General features: G+C 45.3%; 1 protein-coding gene across 1 annotated transcript in view; it reads right to left on the bottom strand.

Annotated features, from left to right (window-relative positions):
* Positions 1-11,395: 11,395 nt before the first annotated feature.
* Positions 11,396-15,162, bottom strand: part of ANGPT4 (angiopoietin 4) — a 36,539-nt gene continuing 32,772 nt past the window's right edge. The window contains exon 9 of the mRNA XM_087720642.1: positions 11,396-14,508. Within this exon, the coding sequence (XP_087576768.1) occupies positions 14,336-14,508 (173 nt within the window). The 3' untranslated portion in view covers positions 11,396-14,335. The remainder of the gene's footprint in view (positions 14,509-15,162) is intronic.

Consider the following 15,162-nt stretch of genomic DNA (forward strand, 5'->3'; position numbering starts at 1 on the left):
AGGAGGGGGGGTCAGGAGCAGGGGGAGGGGGCTTTAAGAGAGGGAGTGTGGGGGCGACTTCTGGCTCTCCCCCCCTCCCGGCCAGAGCAAGGGCAGGGGTCTCTGCTGGGTGCCGGCCAGGCTCCCCCCCAAAATGGCAATGGGGAATGCATAAAAAGATATGCTGCCATCTTGATTTTTTTTTGTTTTGTTATCCCACTGAAAAAATGCTATTTTTTTATCTCCAAAAAGACACCCTTGTGCTATTCTATTCTATTCCATCCCATCCCATCATATTCCATTCCATCCCATTACATTCCAAAGTTATTCTATTCTATTCTATTCTAGTCTATTCTATTGTTCTTATTTCTATTATATTCTATTCATATTCTATTTATTCCATTCCATACCAATTAATTCTACTCTATTCTATTCTGTTCTATTCTATTCTTTTGTTCTAATTTCTATTCTATTCTATTCATCTTCATCTTCATATTCTATTTATTCCATTCCATTCCAAATAATTCTATTCTATTCTATTCTATTCTATCATTCTTATTTCTATTCTATTCTATTCATATTCTATTTATTCCATTCCATACCAATTAATTCTACTCTATTCTATTCTGTTCTATTCTATTCTTTTGTTTTAATTTCTATTCTATTCTATTCATCTTCATCTTATAGCAATAGCAATAGCAGTTAGACTTATATACCGCTTCATAGGGCTTTCAGCCCTCTCTAAGCGGTTTACAGAGAGTCAGCATATTGCCCCCAACAATCTGGGTCCTCATTTTACCCACCTCGGAAGGATGGAAGGCTGAGTCAACCCTGAGCCGGTGAGATTTGAACCGCTGACCTGCTGATCTAGCAGTAGCCTGCAGTGCTGCATTTAACCACTGCGCCACCTTGGCTCTTCATATTCTATTTATTCCATTCCATTCCAAATAATTCTATTCTATTCTATTCATTTGTTCTTATTTCTCTTCTCTTCTATACTATTCATATTCATATTCTATTTATTCCATTCCATTTAATTCTATTCTAACTATACTATTATATTCTTTCATTCTTATTTCTATTCTATTCTATTGTTCTTAATTCTATTCTATTCTATTCTATTCTATTCTATTCTATTCTATTCTATACTCTTCATATTCATATTCATGTTCATGTTCATGTTCATATTCATATTCATATTCATATTATTCCATTCCATTTAATTCTATACTATACTATTCTATTCTTTCATTCTTATTTCTATTCTATTCTATTCATATTCTATTCTTTCATATTCTATTCTATTCATATTCCATTCCATTCCAATTAATTCTATTTTAGTCTATTCTATTCCCTTCCATTCCATTTCATTCCATTCTATTCTATTCTATACTCTTTTTTAAAAAATAAATAGTTTGCTGTGATTTCGAAGTGGGTTTGATGTGATTCTCCTGCTTGGTCAGGGGGCTGGATTAGAAGACCTCCAAGGTCCCTTCCTGCTCTATTCTCTTCTATTTGTAATGTCAGTTTGTAATGTCATGCAGTGAAAAAACTTACAGAGATTCAGACAAGGATGGGGGGAAAAGCACCCAGCAACGGCAGTTCTGCTCGTAAACACCAGAAGGAGTGGGGGAAATATATCCAATAGGAAGAAAACAGACGTAAACAAAAATGGAAGCAAAAGGGAGAGAGAAAGAGAGAGAGAGAGACACACACACACATACACAGACTTGATAGATATGAGAGAGAGAGAGAGAGAGAGAGAGAGAGAGAGAGAGAGACTGCATAGATAGATAGATTACAATTTGGAAGATCTATGTGAGTATATGCATAACCTTTTATTTATTTTTATTTATTCATTCATATTTTTGCCATGTTTATGTAGTGAATATTGGAGGTGGTGATCCCTGAAGAGCTGTATGCAATGAAATTTCATGTTAATTTATGCTGATTAGTGTTACATTCAAAGTGACAATTAAATTATTCTGTTCTGTTCTGTTCTGTTCCATTCTATGTTCTATTCTGTTCTGTTCTGTTCCATTCTATTTTCTATTCTATTCTGTTCTGTTCTGTCCTGTTCTGTTTTGTTCCATTCTATTTTCTATTCTCTATTCTCTATTCTGTTCTGTTCTGTTCCATTCTATTTTCTATTCTATTTTATTCTGTTCTGTCCTGTTCTGTTCTGTTCCATTCTATTTTCTATTCTATTCTGTTCTGTTCTGTTCCATTCCATGTTCTATTCTATTCCATTCCGTTCCATTCTGTTCTGTTCCATTCTATTTTCTATTCTGTTCTGTTCTGTTACATTCTATTTTCTATTCTATTCTATTCTGTTACATTCTATTTTCTATTCTATTCTGTTCTGTTACATTCTATTTTCTATTCTATTCTATTCTATTCTATTCTATTCTATTCTATTCTATTCTGTTCCATTCTATTTTCTATTCTATTCTGTTCTGTTCTGTTCTGTTCCATTCTATTTTCTATTCTAATCTGTTCCGTTCTGTTCCATTCCATGTTCTATTCTATTCTGTTCTGTTCTGTTCCACTCTATGTTCTATTCTGTTCCGTTCCATTCCATTCCATTCCATTCCATTCCATTCTATTCTATTCTATTCTTACATACATATTCTCTCTCTAGTCTACATTTAAAGTGACAATAAAGTTGTGATAGAGATGGATAGATAACTAGCAATGATAGATAGATGATAGAGAGGGAGATGATAGATCATAGATAGATAGATAGATAGATAGATAGATAGATAGATAGATAGATAGATAGATAGATAGATAGATAATAGAGAGAGAGATGATAGATCATAGACAGACAGACAGAGATAGAGAGAGGGGGGGGAATAGGGATTGCCAGCCAGGTGCCAACCTTGGTGTTTTCACCCCCATTCACCCCCTCTTTTATTCTGCCCTTCTCCCAGCCAGCTGCTTGCACAGAGCCCCTGGGGCAAAGGGGTGGGGGTGGGGGAGGTTTGGGGGCGCGGGGGGGGGGGGAGAAACAAGCCCGGGATCTGGGCTAATGCGAAAGCAATTATGATCTCTCTGTTTCTGAGGCAGGTAATTGCAGGGCGAACAGCTGAGGGCCTCCCCCTCTTTTGTCTCGCTCTCCAGCCACCCCTCCCCTCCCACCTCCCTCCCTCCCTCCCTCTCGCGAGCTGGGAGGCGGCTCTCCCGCACACAGGCAGCTCGGCAGTGGGGGGAGGCAGGGATGGGGAGGCTGTTGCCATGGCAACCCGCCCGGGGGATGCGCGATGGGTAGGACCGTAGAAGCAGATGCCGAAAAATCCATATGGTTCCCCAGAGGGCGCAGGCAGCCGGCGCAAGGCGCTATCTCGGGCTGGACCAAAGGCAACTTTTTGTCCAACATTGTCCAGATGGAGATGAGATGATGGATCCAGTGGGGTGGAAAAAAATGGAGCAGGAGATGGGGGCCTTGAACTCCTCAAAGCATCTTTTTACCTTTGGTCCTTTCCCCATGCAGTTCTCCTCGCTTCCCTTGGAATATTTGCATCCAGTTTTGGTCTCCACGATGTAGAAAAGATGTGGAGACTCTAGGAAGAGTGCAGAGAAGAGCAACAAAGAGGATTAGGGGACTGGAGGCTAAAACATATGAAGAACGGTGCAGAAACTGGGTAGGTCTAGTTTAGTGAAAAGAAGGACTAGGGGTGATACGATAGCAGCCTTCCAATATCTCAGGAGCTGCCACAAAGAAGAGGGAGTCAAACTATTCTCCAAAGTACTTGAGAGTAGGACAAGAAGCAATGGGTGGAAACTAATCGAGAGAAGCAACTTAGAACGGAGGAGAAATTTCCTGACCGTTAGAACAATTAATCAGTGGAACAGAAGTTCCAGAAGTTGGGGAATTGCCCCAACCCTGGAAGTCTTTAAGAAGATGTTGGATACCCATTTGCCTGAAACGGTATAGGGTTTCCTGCCTAGGCAGGGGTTGGACTAGAAGACCTCCAAGGTCCCTTCCAACTCTGCTATTGTATTGTATTGTATTGTATTGTATTGTATTGTATTGTATTGTATTGTATTGTATTGTATTGTATTGTATTGTATTGTATTTGTTTAAAGAGAAACACAAAGAAGAGGGAGTCAAACTATTCTCCAAAGCACCTGAGGGCAGAACAAGAAGCAATGGGTGGAAACTAATCAAGGAGAGAAGCAACTTAGAACTGAGGAGAAATTTCCTGACAGTCAGAACAATTAATCAGTGGAACTACTTGCCTCCAGAAGTTGCGAATGCTCCAACACTGGAGGTTTTAAAGAAGAGATTGGACAACCATTTGCCTAGAATGCTATAGGGTTTCTTGCCTGAAGTAGGGGGATGGACTAGAAGACCTCCAAGGTGCCTTCCAGCTCTGTTATTCTATTACTTTGTTAACCCGTAAACCCAGGTCAGCAGACTAACACTTTTGCTGTGCGAAGACCGTCTGCAGTAGAATCTCAGCGATGGGGGAAACGTCTCCTTGTTATTTTAAGCCTTTGCATTTCCGGATGATTAAAATGGGGTTGCCGGGCAGAGCACCTGGGATCTGCAACATCGGCAAAACTCCTGTTCAAACCTGCCTTAAGCAGAAACCGCTTGGCCATTCAGAAACAATTCATCACTGCCTTTTCCAGGAGGCGTCTCTGAAATTATTTTTACTTCTCCTTATCAGGCCTAGAATTCTGGGATTTCCTGCACTGGCCACTTTTTCAAGCCAGTCATGATCGGCCCAATGGAGCCAGGGCGGAGTGTATATAGTTGCATATAAAAACCATAAGACACACACACACACACATACACACACACACACATGGAGGGTGGGAGGGAGGGAGGGAGGGAGGGGGAGAGGAGAGAGAGGATGACCCTCATTTTTCATGGTGCTTTGGTTAAAAATTTGAAGTTCTGCTTGTTTGCAGATGGGTTTATCTGCAAGTATTTATGAGAAAGTAGAACCCAATTTTTGAGGGGAAAGGAAGGCGGGAGAGAGGAAGAAAGACAGATAAGGAAGGAAGGAAGGAAGGAAGGAAGGAAGGAAGGAAGGAAAGAAAGAAAGGATAGACAGGCAGATAGGGGAAAGAAGGAAGGAAAGAAAGAATAGGTAGGAAAGAAAGAAAGAAAGAAATAGATAGATAGATAGATAGATAGATAGAGAGGAAGGAAGAAAGAAAGAAAGAAAGGAGGGAGGAAGGAAGGAAGGGGAAGGAAGAATAGGTAGAAAGAAAGAATGAAAGTAATATGAAGGAAGGAAGAAGAATGAAAGAGGAGGGAAGGAAGGAAAGAAAGAATAGGTAAAGGAAGGAAGGAAGGAGGGAAGGAAGGATAAGTATAAAGAAAGAAAGAATGGAAGGAAGGAAGGAAGGAAGGAAGGATGGAGGGAAGAATAGGTAAAAAGAAAGAAAGAGGAAGGAAGGAAGAAAGAAAGAAAAAGAAAGAAAGGAAAGAAAGAAAGAAAGAAAGAAAAGAAAGGAAAGAAAGAAAGAGAGAGAGAAAGAAAGAAGCCTTTGCCCTAAGCAGGCAAGCAGGATCCTTTTATTTCCCACACACTTTGCAAGGACAATTCCCCCCCCCCACTTAACCCTCATTCGAGGCCTAATGGACCGGAAGCTGGTTTGCCAAATATTGACAGGTTTCATCTGATGGATTTCAGAAAATCAGGGGCAGTTTGCCCTAGACCTGGCCTCTGGCGCCACCTAGAGGCGAATATTCCCATGGCAACACTTTAATTTGCTTTTTCACAGTATTTATTATTCATACAACCAATTTGAGGGGAGCAAAGGATCATGGGCATTCCCTAAATAGTGTTTCTCAATATCCGCCACTTTAAAACACTTGCGGACTTCAACTCCCAGAATTCCCCGTGTTGGGCTGAGGAACTCCGGAAGTTGAAGTCTAGAAGTCTTAAAACTTGCCATGTTTGGAGATCCCTGCTCTCAAAACAATCTGGGACCAACTGATTATCTTTCCATCTTTCATCTCTGCAGAAATATGATTGGACTGTATCTTCCAGGCATTGTAATTATTTATGGGCAATTCTTTAATAAACCTTTTAAAAGTTTCATTAAAGTCCCAGGTTCTCTCATCTTTGGTATATTCTAAATTAAGTGTTGATGTGAAGATTGATGGAGATAAGAATGGTGCGGTGGCCTAGAGATGGTGCTCTTGCCCCACAATCAGTAGGCTGTGAGTTTGATCCTAGGTGGAGTGTTCTGCCCCCCACCCCCGGTCCGGTAATGAACGCAGACACAGGCTGAGCTGTTTGCCACTCTTTATTCACAGCAATTATAATCCTGTTGGCTGAAAGCACAGACACGACTCCCTGGCAAGACGTTGGCAGCATCCCAGACTCCAACAGACACAGGAACACAAGGCAGACCAGACAAGGAGTTCTCCAGAGTATTACGAACGCTTGTGTCCTGCAAAAGGACTCCTCCCAAAGTCTCTTCTTATATACTCTCTTGGGAGGGGCCAAGCCACAACCACCTGGGCTTGATTATCTCTTATGAGTCTGTCTCTGTAACTGCTGCCTCCGTTTCTTCGCCCTCCATTGCCTGGCGTCAGGGACAAACTCCCTTTGGTCTTCCCCACTGCTCCATACCTCAGGGGCCTCCTGGTGGCCAACCAGCCTCTCTGGTCCCTGCTCGGAGTCTGAACCCTGCCCAGGGTCCTCCACATCTTCCAGAGCCGACTCATAGGGGTCCTCGCTATCTGAGTCCATCGGCAGCTCCAACGGCTCCTGCTGGGCCACAACAGTGGAGGCAGATATTTCTCTCTCTGGGCACCATGAGACTAGATCTGCTGAATAAAACTCAGCATTGGCGACAGGAAAGGCATCCGGCCATCAAAACTCGATGCTTTCTCCATTCAGTTGCCCAGACTCCACCGTGATGCAAGGGATTATGGGGTTATTAAACGATGACGATGATGAGAAGATTAATAGAGATAGATATCTCTTTTAACAAGGCCTCCTCTGATGATCCAGTAATTGCCCAGCTATGGGAATCTTCTTATGGCTTGTTGGAAGAAACGTCCTTCTGGGTTCGGCTCCAAGTGGGGGGAAAAGACACTGGAGACATGGAGGCTGCTTGGAAAGATGGCTTAATGGTGGATAGGACCACATGGCTTGAGCCCTGTACAGAAAAGGTGATCACGTGCTACAATGTTGGTGGAGAAGAAGAGAAGGGCTGAGGGAGGGGCTTGCTAGGCTTTTTATAACCTGTTTAGTCCCACCTCTCTGTTTCCTGTTCCTGTGTAAGAAATGTATTCTGATTGGTTGTCAGACTCCCATGGGGCCATCCAGGGGCTACTCTCTAGGCTGCGTTTTGGATCCAGGTTTGGTTGAGTTCTCAGATGCCATGTGGCGAGTTGGGTAAAGGGCCAATATTATCATGCCTTAATCCCATCTCCCTTGAGCTGAAGGGGAGAACTCTTTATTATGTAAAGCGACTAGCTTGGCCTTCTTAATGGCCCATTGACAAAGGTGGGGGTGGGGGTGGGGAGGCAGGAAGCTGCAGGAAGTTTCTCTTTAAAAACGTTTCTCCCTTTTCACATCCAGGGAAATATAATATTCTGCCGTTTCAACATTTCCCATTAGATCTCACAGGGTTGGCCTCCTCCGGGTGCCATCTACCAGCCAATGCCATCTGGCTATTACCCGGGGGAGGGCCTTCTCTGTGGCAGCTCCGGCCCTCTGGAACGAACTCCCCGCAGGGATTCGGACCCTCACCTCTCTCCAGGCCTTCCGAAAAGCCGTCAAAACCTGGCTTTGCCGGCAGGCCTGGGGGTGATGAGTTCCCCTCCCCTCTCGACATGTATGGTTGTGCGACTGTTGCTTATTTTTACTATTTGTATTTCGTTTTTATGTTCCCCTTTTCCCCCTTTTGAATTGTTCGCCGCCCTGAGTCCTCCCGGAGAAGGGCAGCATACAAATAATAAAATTCTAATTCTAATTCCTAGGAGATTTCATTTCTCTGGGAGAGGGCTGGGTGATAACTTTCCACAGGCTGATGTCTGATTCTGAAGGCAGCTGATAGCTGGCATACAGGCCTGGCACCCTCTCTGCCTCCGACACAGAGCCCTCGTCCGAGCCTCCCCCAGACTCCAGGACTGGCCCAGGTTCCTCCCCAACCTCCTCACTCTCCGACTCGGCTGCCAGCTCCAGCGGGCCACAACAAAATCTCGCCACATCCAATCCCCGGACCTGCTTTTCATGCCAACTCAGATGTTTTTTTTTTCTTTTAAAAAAATCAGGGAATGTCAAGAAGGTAACGCCACGCTTAGAGGTTAACATTTATTTACACATCCGTTTGCAAAGTGCTGTACAGAAGGCAACATCCACGCCAAGCCATATCGGCCAACCGTTTCGGGAAGCGGTCGGTCTTCAGATGTGGGTCGACGTCCCTTTCGTTCCACAAGGTGGCGCCCACGTTCCTCTGCTAGCCCGAGGGGCTGGGGATGATGGGAGCAGCAGGTGAAATCAGGCGGTGGGCCAAGCTTGGAGAATGTGAACCATCCAATCTTGGTTTTCTTCTCCAAGGGGCTTTATTTAAGGTTGCAAATTTCACCAATGTCTTCCTACTGGTCGAAGATTGAAGCAGTTGAAGGAGAGGTGTCCAAATTTGGGAACTTTTAAGACTTGTGGACTTCAACTCCCAGAATTCCCCAGCCGGCCAGCTAGCCGGCTGGGGAATTCTGGGAGTTGAAGTCCACAAGTCTTAAAAGTTCCCAAATTTGGATACCCCTGAGTTAAAGGAAGGCAGAGGAGTGGGGAAAGTCCTACCTTGTCTATCTGTTGTACGCAATTGGACTCCCATCATACATTTGGAAATAAAATATAACTTGGGGAGGATTATACAGTAGCTGGGGAGACCCTAAGACCCCCCTTTCTGAGAAGGAACAAAAGTTTCTTCGTTTTGGTTTCATGCCAGAAGCGTTTCGAGAAGTCAGGCGTTTTACAAACCGGAACTTTAGCGGAAAAGCTTAAGGCAGTTTATCCATGGCTTAATGCAGGTTTTCTCAAATCTTGGCCACTCTTCAGTTGGGTGGACTTCAATTCCCAGAATTCTATAGCCAGTATGCCTCTGGCTGAGGGATTCTGGGAGTGGAAGTCCACATCGAGGTAGTCCTCGGCGTACAGTGTTCAAAGTTTAGAATGGCGCTGAAAAAAAGTGACTTGTGGCTGTTTTTCACACTTGAAGCATCAGTCGTGGCCGCGGGATCAAAACTGAGACACTTTTTTTTTTTCATTTTTTACCCACCAACACTGAGGAGACAAGCCAGTTGTCTATAAACAGAGATATCCTTTCCAGAATGGATATGATTACCTAGTTGGGTCATGAAACGTCTGGAAGAAAACAACCAAGCTCAGAGAGCACCAAGAACCCCACAGTCCTCTTCCTCTTCCCCACCTCTTCTTCCTCCTCCTCCTCTTCCTCCTCACCTCCTCTTCCTTCTGCTCCACAAACTCCACTCCCTTGTAGCCCTGATGATGTTACCTAGTTGGGTAATGAAATGCCTACAAGAAAACCGCCAAGCTCAGAGAGCACCAAGGACCCCACAGTCCTCTTCCTCCCCCCCTCCCCCTCCTCTTCCTCTCCTCCTCTTCCTCTTCCTTGCCTCCTCTTCCTTCTGCTCCACAAACTCCACTCCCTTGTAGCCCTGATTACGTTACCTAGTTGGCTAATGAAACATTTGCATGAAAATCACCAAGCTCAGAGCGAACCAAGGACCCCACAGTCCTCTTCCTCCTCCCCCTCCTCTTCCTCTCCTCCTCTTCCTCCTCCTCGCCTCCTCTTCCTTCTGCTCCACAAACTCCGCTCCCTTGTAGCCCTGATTATGTTACCTAGTTGGGTAATGAAATGCCTACAAGAAAACCGCCAAGCTCAGAGAGCACCAAGGACCCCACAGTCCTCTTCCTCCCCCCGCCCCCTCCTCTTCCTCTCCTCCTCCTCTTCCTCCTCCTCGCCTCCTCTTCCTTCTGCTCCACAAACTCCGCTCCCTTGTAGCCCTGATTATGTTACCTAGTTGGGTAATGAAATGCCTACAAGAAAACCGCCAAGCTCAGAGAGCACCAAGGACCCCACAGTCCTCTTCCTCCCCCGCCCCCTCCTCTTCCTCTCCTCCTCCTCTTCCTCCTCCTCGCCTCCTCTTCCTTCTGCTCCACAAACTCCACTCCCTTTTAGCACTGATGATGTTACCTAGTTGGGTAATGAAATGCCTACAAGAAAACCGCCAAGCTCAGAGAGCACCAAGGACCCCACAGTCCTCTTCCTCCCCCCGCCCCCTCCTCTTCCTCTCCTCCTCCTCTTCCTCCTCCTCGCCTCCTCTTCCTTCTGCTCCACAAACTCCACTCCCTTTTTGCACTGATGATGTTACCTAGTTGGGTAATGAAATGCCTACAAGAAAACCACCAAGCTCAGAGAGCACCAAGGACCCCACAGTCCTTTTCCTCCCCCCGCCCCCTCCTCTTCCTCTCCTCCTCCTCTTCCTCCTCCTCGCCTCCTCTTCCTTCTGCTCCACAAACTCCACTCCCTTTTAGCACTGATGATGTTACCTAGTTGGGTAATGAAATGCCTACAAGAAAACCACCAAGCTCAGAGAGCACCAAGGACCCCACAGTCCTCTTCCTCCCCCCGCCCCCTCCTCTTCCTCTCCTCCTCCTCTTCCTCCTCCTCGCCTCCTCTTCCTTCTGCTCCACAAACTCCACTCCCTTTTAGCACTGATGATGTTACCTAGTTGGGTAATGAAATGCCTACAAGAAAACCGCCAAGCTCAGAGAGCACCAAGGACCCCACAGTCCTCTTCCTCCCCCGCCCCCTCCTCTTCCTCTCCTCCTCCTCTTCCTCCTCCTCGCCTCCTCTTCCTTCTGCTCCACAAACTCCACTCCCTTTTAGCACTGATGATGTTACCTAGTTGGGTAATGAAATGCCTACAAGAAAACCACCAAGCTCAGAGAGCACCAAGGACCCCACAGTCCTCTTCCTCCCCCCGCCCCCTCCTCTTCCTCTCCTCCTCCTCTTCCTCCTCCTCGCCTCCTCTTCCTTCTGCTCCACAAACTCCACTCCCTTTTTGCACTGATGATGTTACCTAGTTGGGTAATGAAATGCCTACAAGAAAACCACCAAGCTCAGAGAGCACCAAGGACCCCACAGTCCTTTTCCTCCTCCCCACCTCCTCTTCCTCTCCTCCTCTTCCTCCTCCTCGCCTCCTCTTCCTTCTGCTCCACAAACTCCACTCCCTTGTAGCCCTGATTACGTTACCTAGTTGGGGAATGAAACGTCTGGAAGAAAACCACCAAGCTCAGGGAACATTAAGGACTCCACATTCCCCCTCTCCCTCTTCATCTTCCTCCCCCTCCTCTTCTCCTTCTCCTTCTCCACTGCACAAACCTCACTCCCTTCTATAGTAGCACTGATGGTGCTACCGAGTTGGGTGATGAAACGTCTGTAAGAAAACCAAGCTGAAAGAGCACCAAGGACCCCCAGATTAAATTAATGTTGAAAAAGTACTCATGCCTTCGTACCTTGCACCGATTCAATGGGCGCTGGCTTCAAGCCTCGTGCTAAGCCATGTTGGGTTGCATAAACCAACATGGGGTGGGCTCCTCACCTACTTAGCTGCGCTAAAGTAAGGTTAGCAAACCGAGAAGCCGGTTTCAGGCAGCAGGGGGCGCTCAAGCCATAGAAAACCCCATTGTTGTGTGTGAACTAAGCCTAGATGTGCTGTTTCAAATACATGCTATGCCCACAATGTGTGAAGAGCTGGCATTGTGTAGCCTGCCGAGGAAGTCTATAGGACGAGTGACTTTTTCAGGCAAAGTAATGTTTGTGTTATTGTAATATGCCACATGCTTTCCCAAGGCATCGTATAGAATACGGAGGTTTTAGGCAGAATGACAAGGACTCTTTGGCAAAGTAGGAAAAGGGGGTCATGAAAAGGGTAAGGATTAGGATTAGGATTAGGATTAAGGTTAGGATTAGGGTTAGGGTTAGGGTTAGGGTTAGGGTTAGGGTTAGGGTTAGGGTTAGGATTAGGGTTAAGGGTTACAGTTAGGATTAAAAATTAGGAAGTGTTAGGATTAGGATTAAGGTTAGGATTAGGATTAATGGTTAGGATTAAGGTTTAGGGTTAAAAATTAGGAAGTGTTAAATTTAGGATTAAGGTTAGGGTTAGGATTAAGGTTAGGATTAGGGTTAGGGTTAAGGTTAGGATTAGGGTTAGGATTTACGGGTAGGATTAGGATTAGGATTAATGGTTAGGATTAAGGGTTAGGGTTAGGATTAAAAATTAGGAAGTGTTAGGATTAGGATTAAGGTTAGTATTAGGGTTAGGATTAAGGTTAGGATTAGGGTTAGGGTTAGGATTAAGGGTTAGGGTTAAGGTTAAAAATTAGGAAGTGTTAGGTTTAAGATTAAGGTTAGGGTTAGGATTAAGGTTAGGATTAGGGTTAGGATTAACGGTTAGGATTAAGGGTTAGGGTTAGGAGTAAAAGTTAGGAAGTGTTAGGATTAGGATTAAGGTTAGGATTAGGGTTAGGATTAAGGTTAGGATTAGGGTTAGGATTAGGATTAGGGTTAGGATTAAGGTTAGGATTAGGGTTAGGATTAGGATTAGGGTTAGGATTAATGGTTAGGATTAAGAGTCAGGGTTAGGGTTAAAAATTAGGAAGTGTTAGGTTTAGGATTAAGGTTAGGGTTGGGATTAAGGTTAGGGTTAAGATTAGGATTAATTGTTAGGATTAAGGGTTAGAGTTAAAAGTTAAGGTTTAGGGTTAACGGTTAGGAAGTATTAGATTTAGGATTAAGATTAGGATTAGGTTAGGGTTAGAATTAACAATTAGGTTTAAGGGTTAAGGTTAGAGTTAGGATCAGGGTTAAAAGTTCAGGGTTAGGGTTAAAAGTTAAGAAATGCTAGGTTTAGGATAAAGGTTAGGATTAGGGTTAGGATTAACAGTTAGGTTTAAGAGTTAGGGTTAGGATTAGGGTTAAGGGTTACAGTTAGGATTAAAAGTTAGGAAGTGCTAGGATTAGGATTAAGGTTAGGATTAGGGCTAGGATTAATGGTTAGGATTAAGGGTTAGGGTTAAAAATTAGGAAGTATTAGGTTTAGGATTAAGGTTAGGATTGCTCTGCTGGCTGGGGGAATTCTGGGAGTTGAAGTCCACGGGACTTAAAGTCGCCAAGGTTGAGAAACGCTGCAGAGGTGGCACGCAGAGCCTTCTCTGTGGGCACCCTCACCATTGCCAACTGCTCTTCACGGGTGCCGGAGTGGCAGAAAATAGCCCAAAAATGGCCCAAACAACAGCCAAGAACCAAATCATTTTTCTGGCCATTTTCGGGCTGTTTTCTAGACCATTTTCATGCCATTTTCAGTGCATTTTGGGGGGGGGGCAAAACACCCCAAATAACAGCCTGAAAATGCCCCCCAAAATGCCCCCCCAAAACAGGCATATCTGTACTGGCCACGTGGCCTTTCGGTTTCTGGTTCTCCGGCGCCTGCAAGCACGCGCATATAATCTGGCACATACATTCGCCATCAGTGTTCTGGGACATGCCTAATTTCACACCTTGACGGTAACATATACATGACCCGTCTTGGCCGGCTGTTAGAAGCAGATGTGACTTTCTAGATTTTTCTTTTCTTTCTTTTTGGTTGGGCTAAAACATCTGTTTCTTTGCAGGCCACCTCTGCCAAGGTCTAAACGACACAAGTCACTTTTGATAAATTTGGAAGATTAGGCTGCTATCTTCTCCTCCGTATAAGGTCGCGGGAGGCTTCCACAAACAGCCTCGCTGATCTGAAATGTAATTTTCTTCTTGCCTGCTGGGGAGGCCTCCACCCTGGTGCAGAGCAACATGGGACTTGAAGTTCAACCTTGTCCTCTTGTGCTAATTAAAGAGAGACTCAACCTAGAATAATAGCAATAGCAGTAGACTTATATACCGCTTCATAGGGCTTTCAGCCCTCTCTAAGCGGTTTACAGAGAGTCAGCATATTGCCCCCAACAATCTGGGTCCTCATTTTACCCACCTCGGAAGGATGGAAGGCTGAGTCAACCCTGAGCCGGTGAGATTTGAACCGCTGAACTGCTGATCTAGCAGTAGCCTGCAGTGCTGCATTTAACCACTGCGCCACCTTGGAAAATTTCCTGATAGCGTGAACAACGAACTGCAGAAGTTGTGGGTGCACCATCCCTGCAAGGTTCAAAGAAGAGATTGGAACTGCCGTTTTTGTCCGGAATTGTGTAGGGTCTCCTGCTTGAGCAGAGGGTTGGACTAGAAGACCTCCAAGGTCCCTTCCGACTCTTTGTTATTCTGTGCAATCTGACTCGGAGGTAGAGCATCCCGCTCAGTCTCGTCACGCCCCTTCGCGGCCGCCGGAAGGCCTGATCATCATCCGCGTGGCTTTTAATGAGTATCCTGGGCCTTGGAAGTAATGCCAGCGGACGCCGTTTAATTTCCGCATGTTGTGGCGAGCCGGATAGTAAATACCGTTCAGGTTGGATTGGCCGCAGGCGTCAAACCACCAACCTGTTTCATGGAAGGGTTGGAAAGGTGTCAGTCCTGGATCGCATAGCCACACCATTATTACATTTTGCCCCCCAGAAGATTTCAGGAGAAACCCTCCCATACTATCACCTCTTAGAATACTCGACAACATGGTATCCGCAGTAGAGGCCTTCAAATTTCTAGGTTCTATCACATCTCAAGACCTAGAATGGACACCTAACGTCAAAAGCGCCATCAGAAAAGCCCAACCAAGAATGTTTTTTTCTGCGCCAACTCAGGACGCTCAAACTGGCCAAAGAGTTGTGGATTCAGTTCTACAGAGGAACGATTGAGTCCGTCATCTGCACCTCCATAACTGTCTGGTTTGGCTCTGCAACCCAACAAGACAGACACGGACCTCAGAGGAGAATCAGAATTGCAGGAAAAAACAATTACTGCCAACCTGCCTTCCGTTGAGGACCTGGACACTGCAGGAGTCAAAAAGAGGGCCGTGAAAATATCTACAGACCCCTCGCATCCTGGACATAAATTGTTTCAACTCCCACCCTCAAAACGACACTATAGGGCACTGCACACCAAGGCAACTAGACACAAGGACAGTTTTTCCCCAAACGCCATCCCTCTGCTAAACAAATAATTCCCTCAACACTGTCAAACCATTCTAAATTACTATTC

Source organism: Thamnophis sirtalis, unplaced genomic scaffold (assembly GCF_051295495.1).
Source record: "Thamnophis sirtalis isolate CommonGarterSnake01/CBP01778 unplaced genomic scaffold, rThaSir2_p1.2 scaffold_7, whole genome shotgun sequence".
Lineage (NCBI taxonomy): Eukaryota > Metazoa > Chordata > Lepidosauria > Squamata > Natricidae > Thamnophis > Thamnophis sirtalis.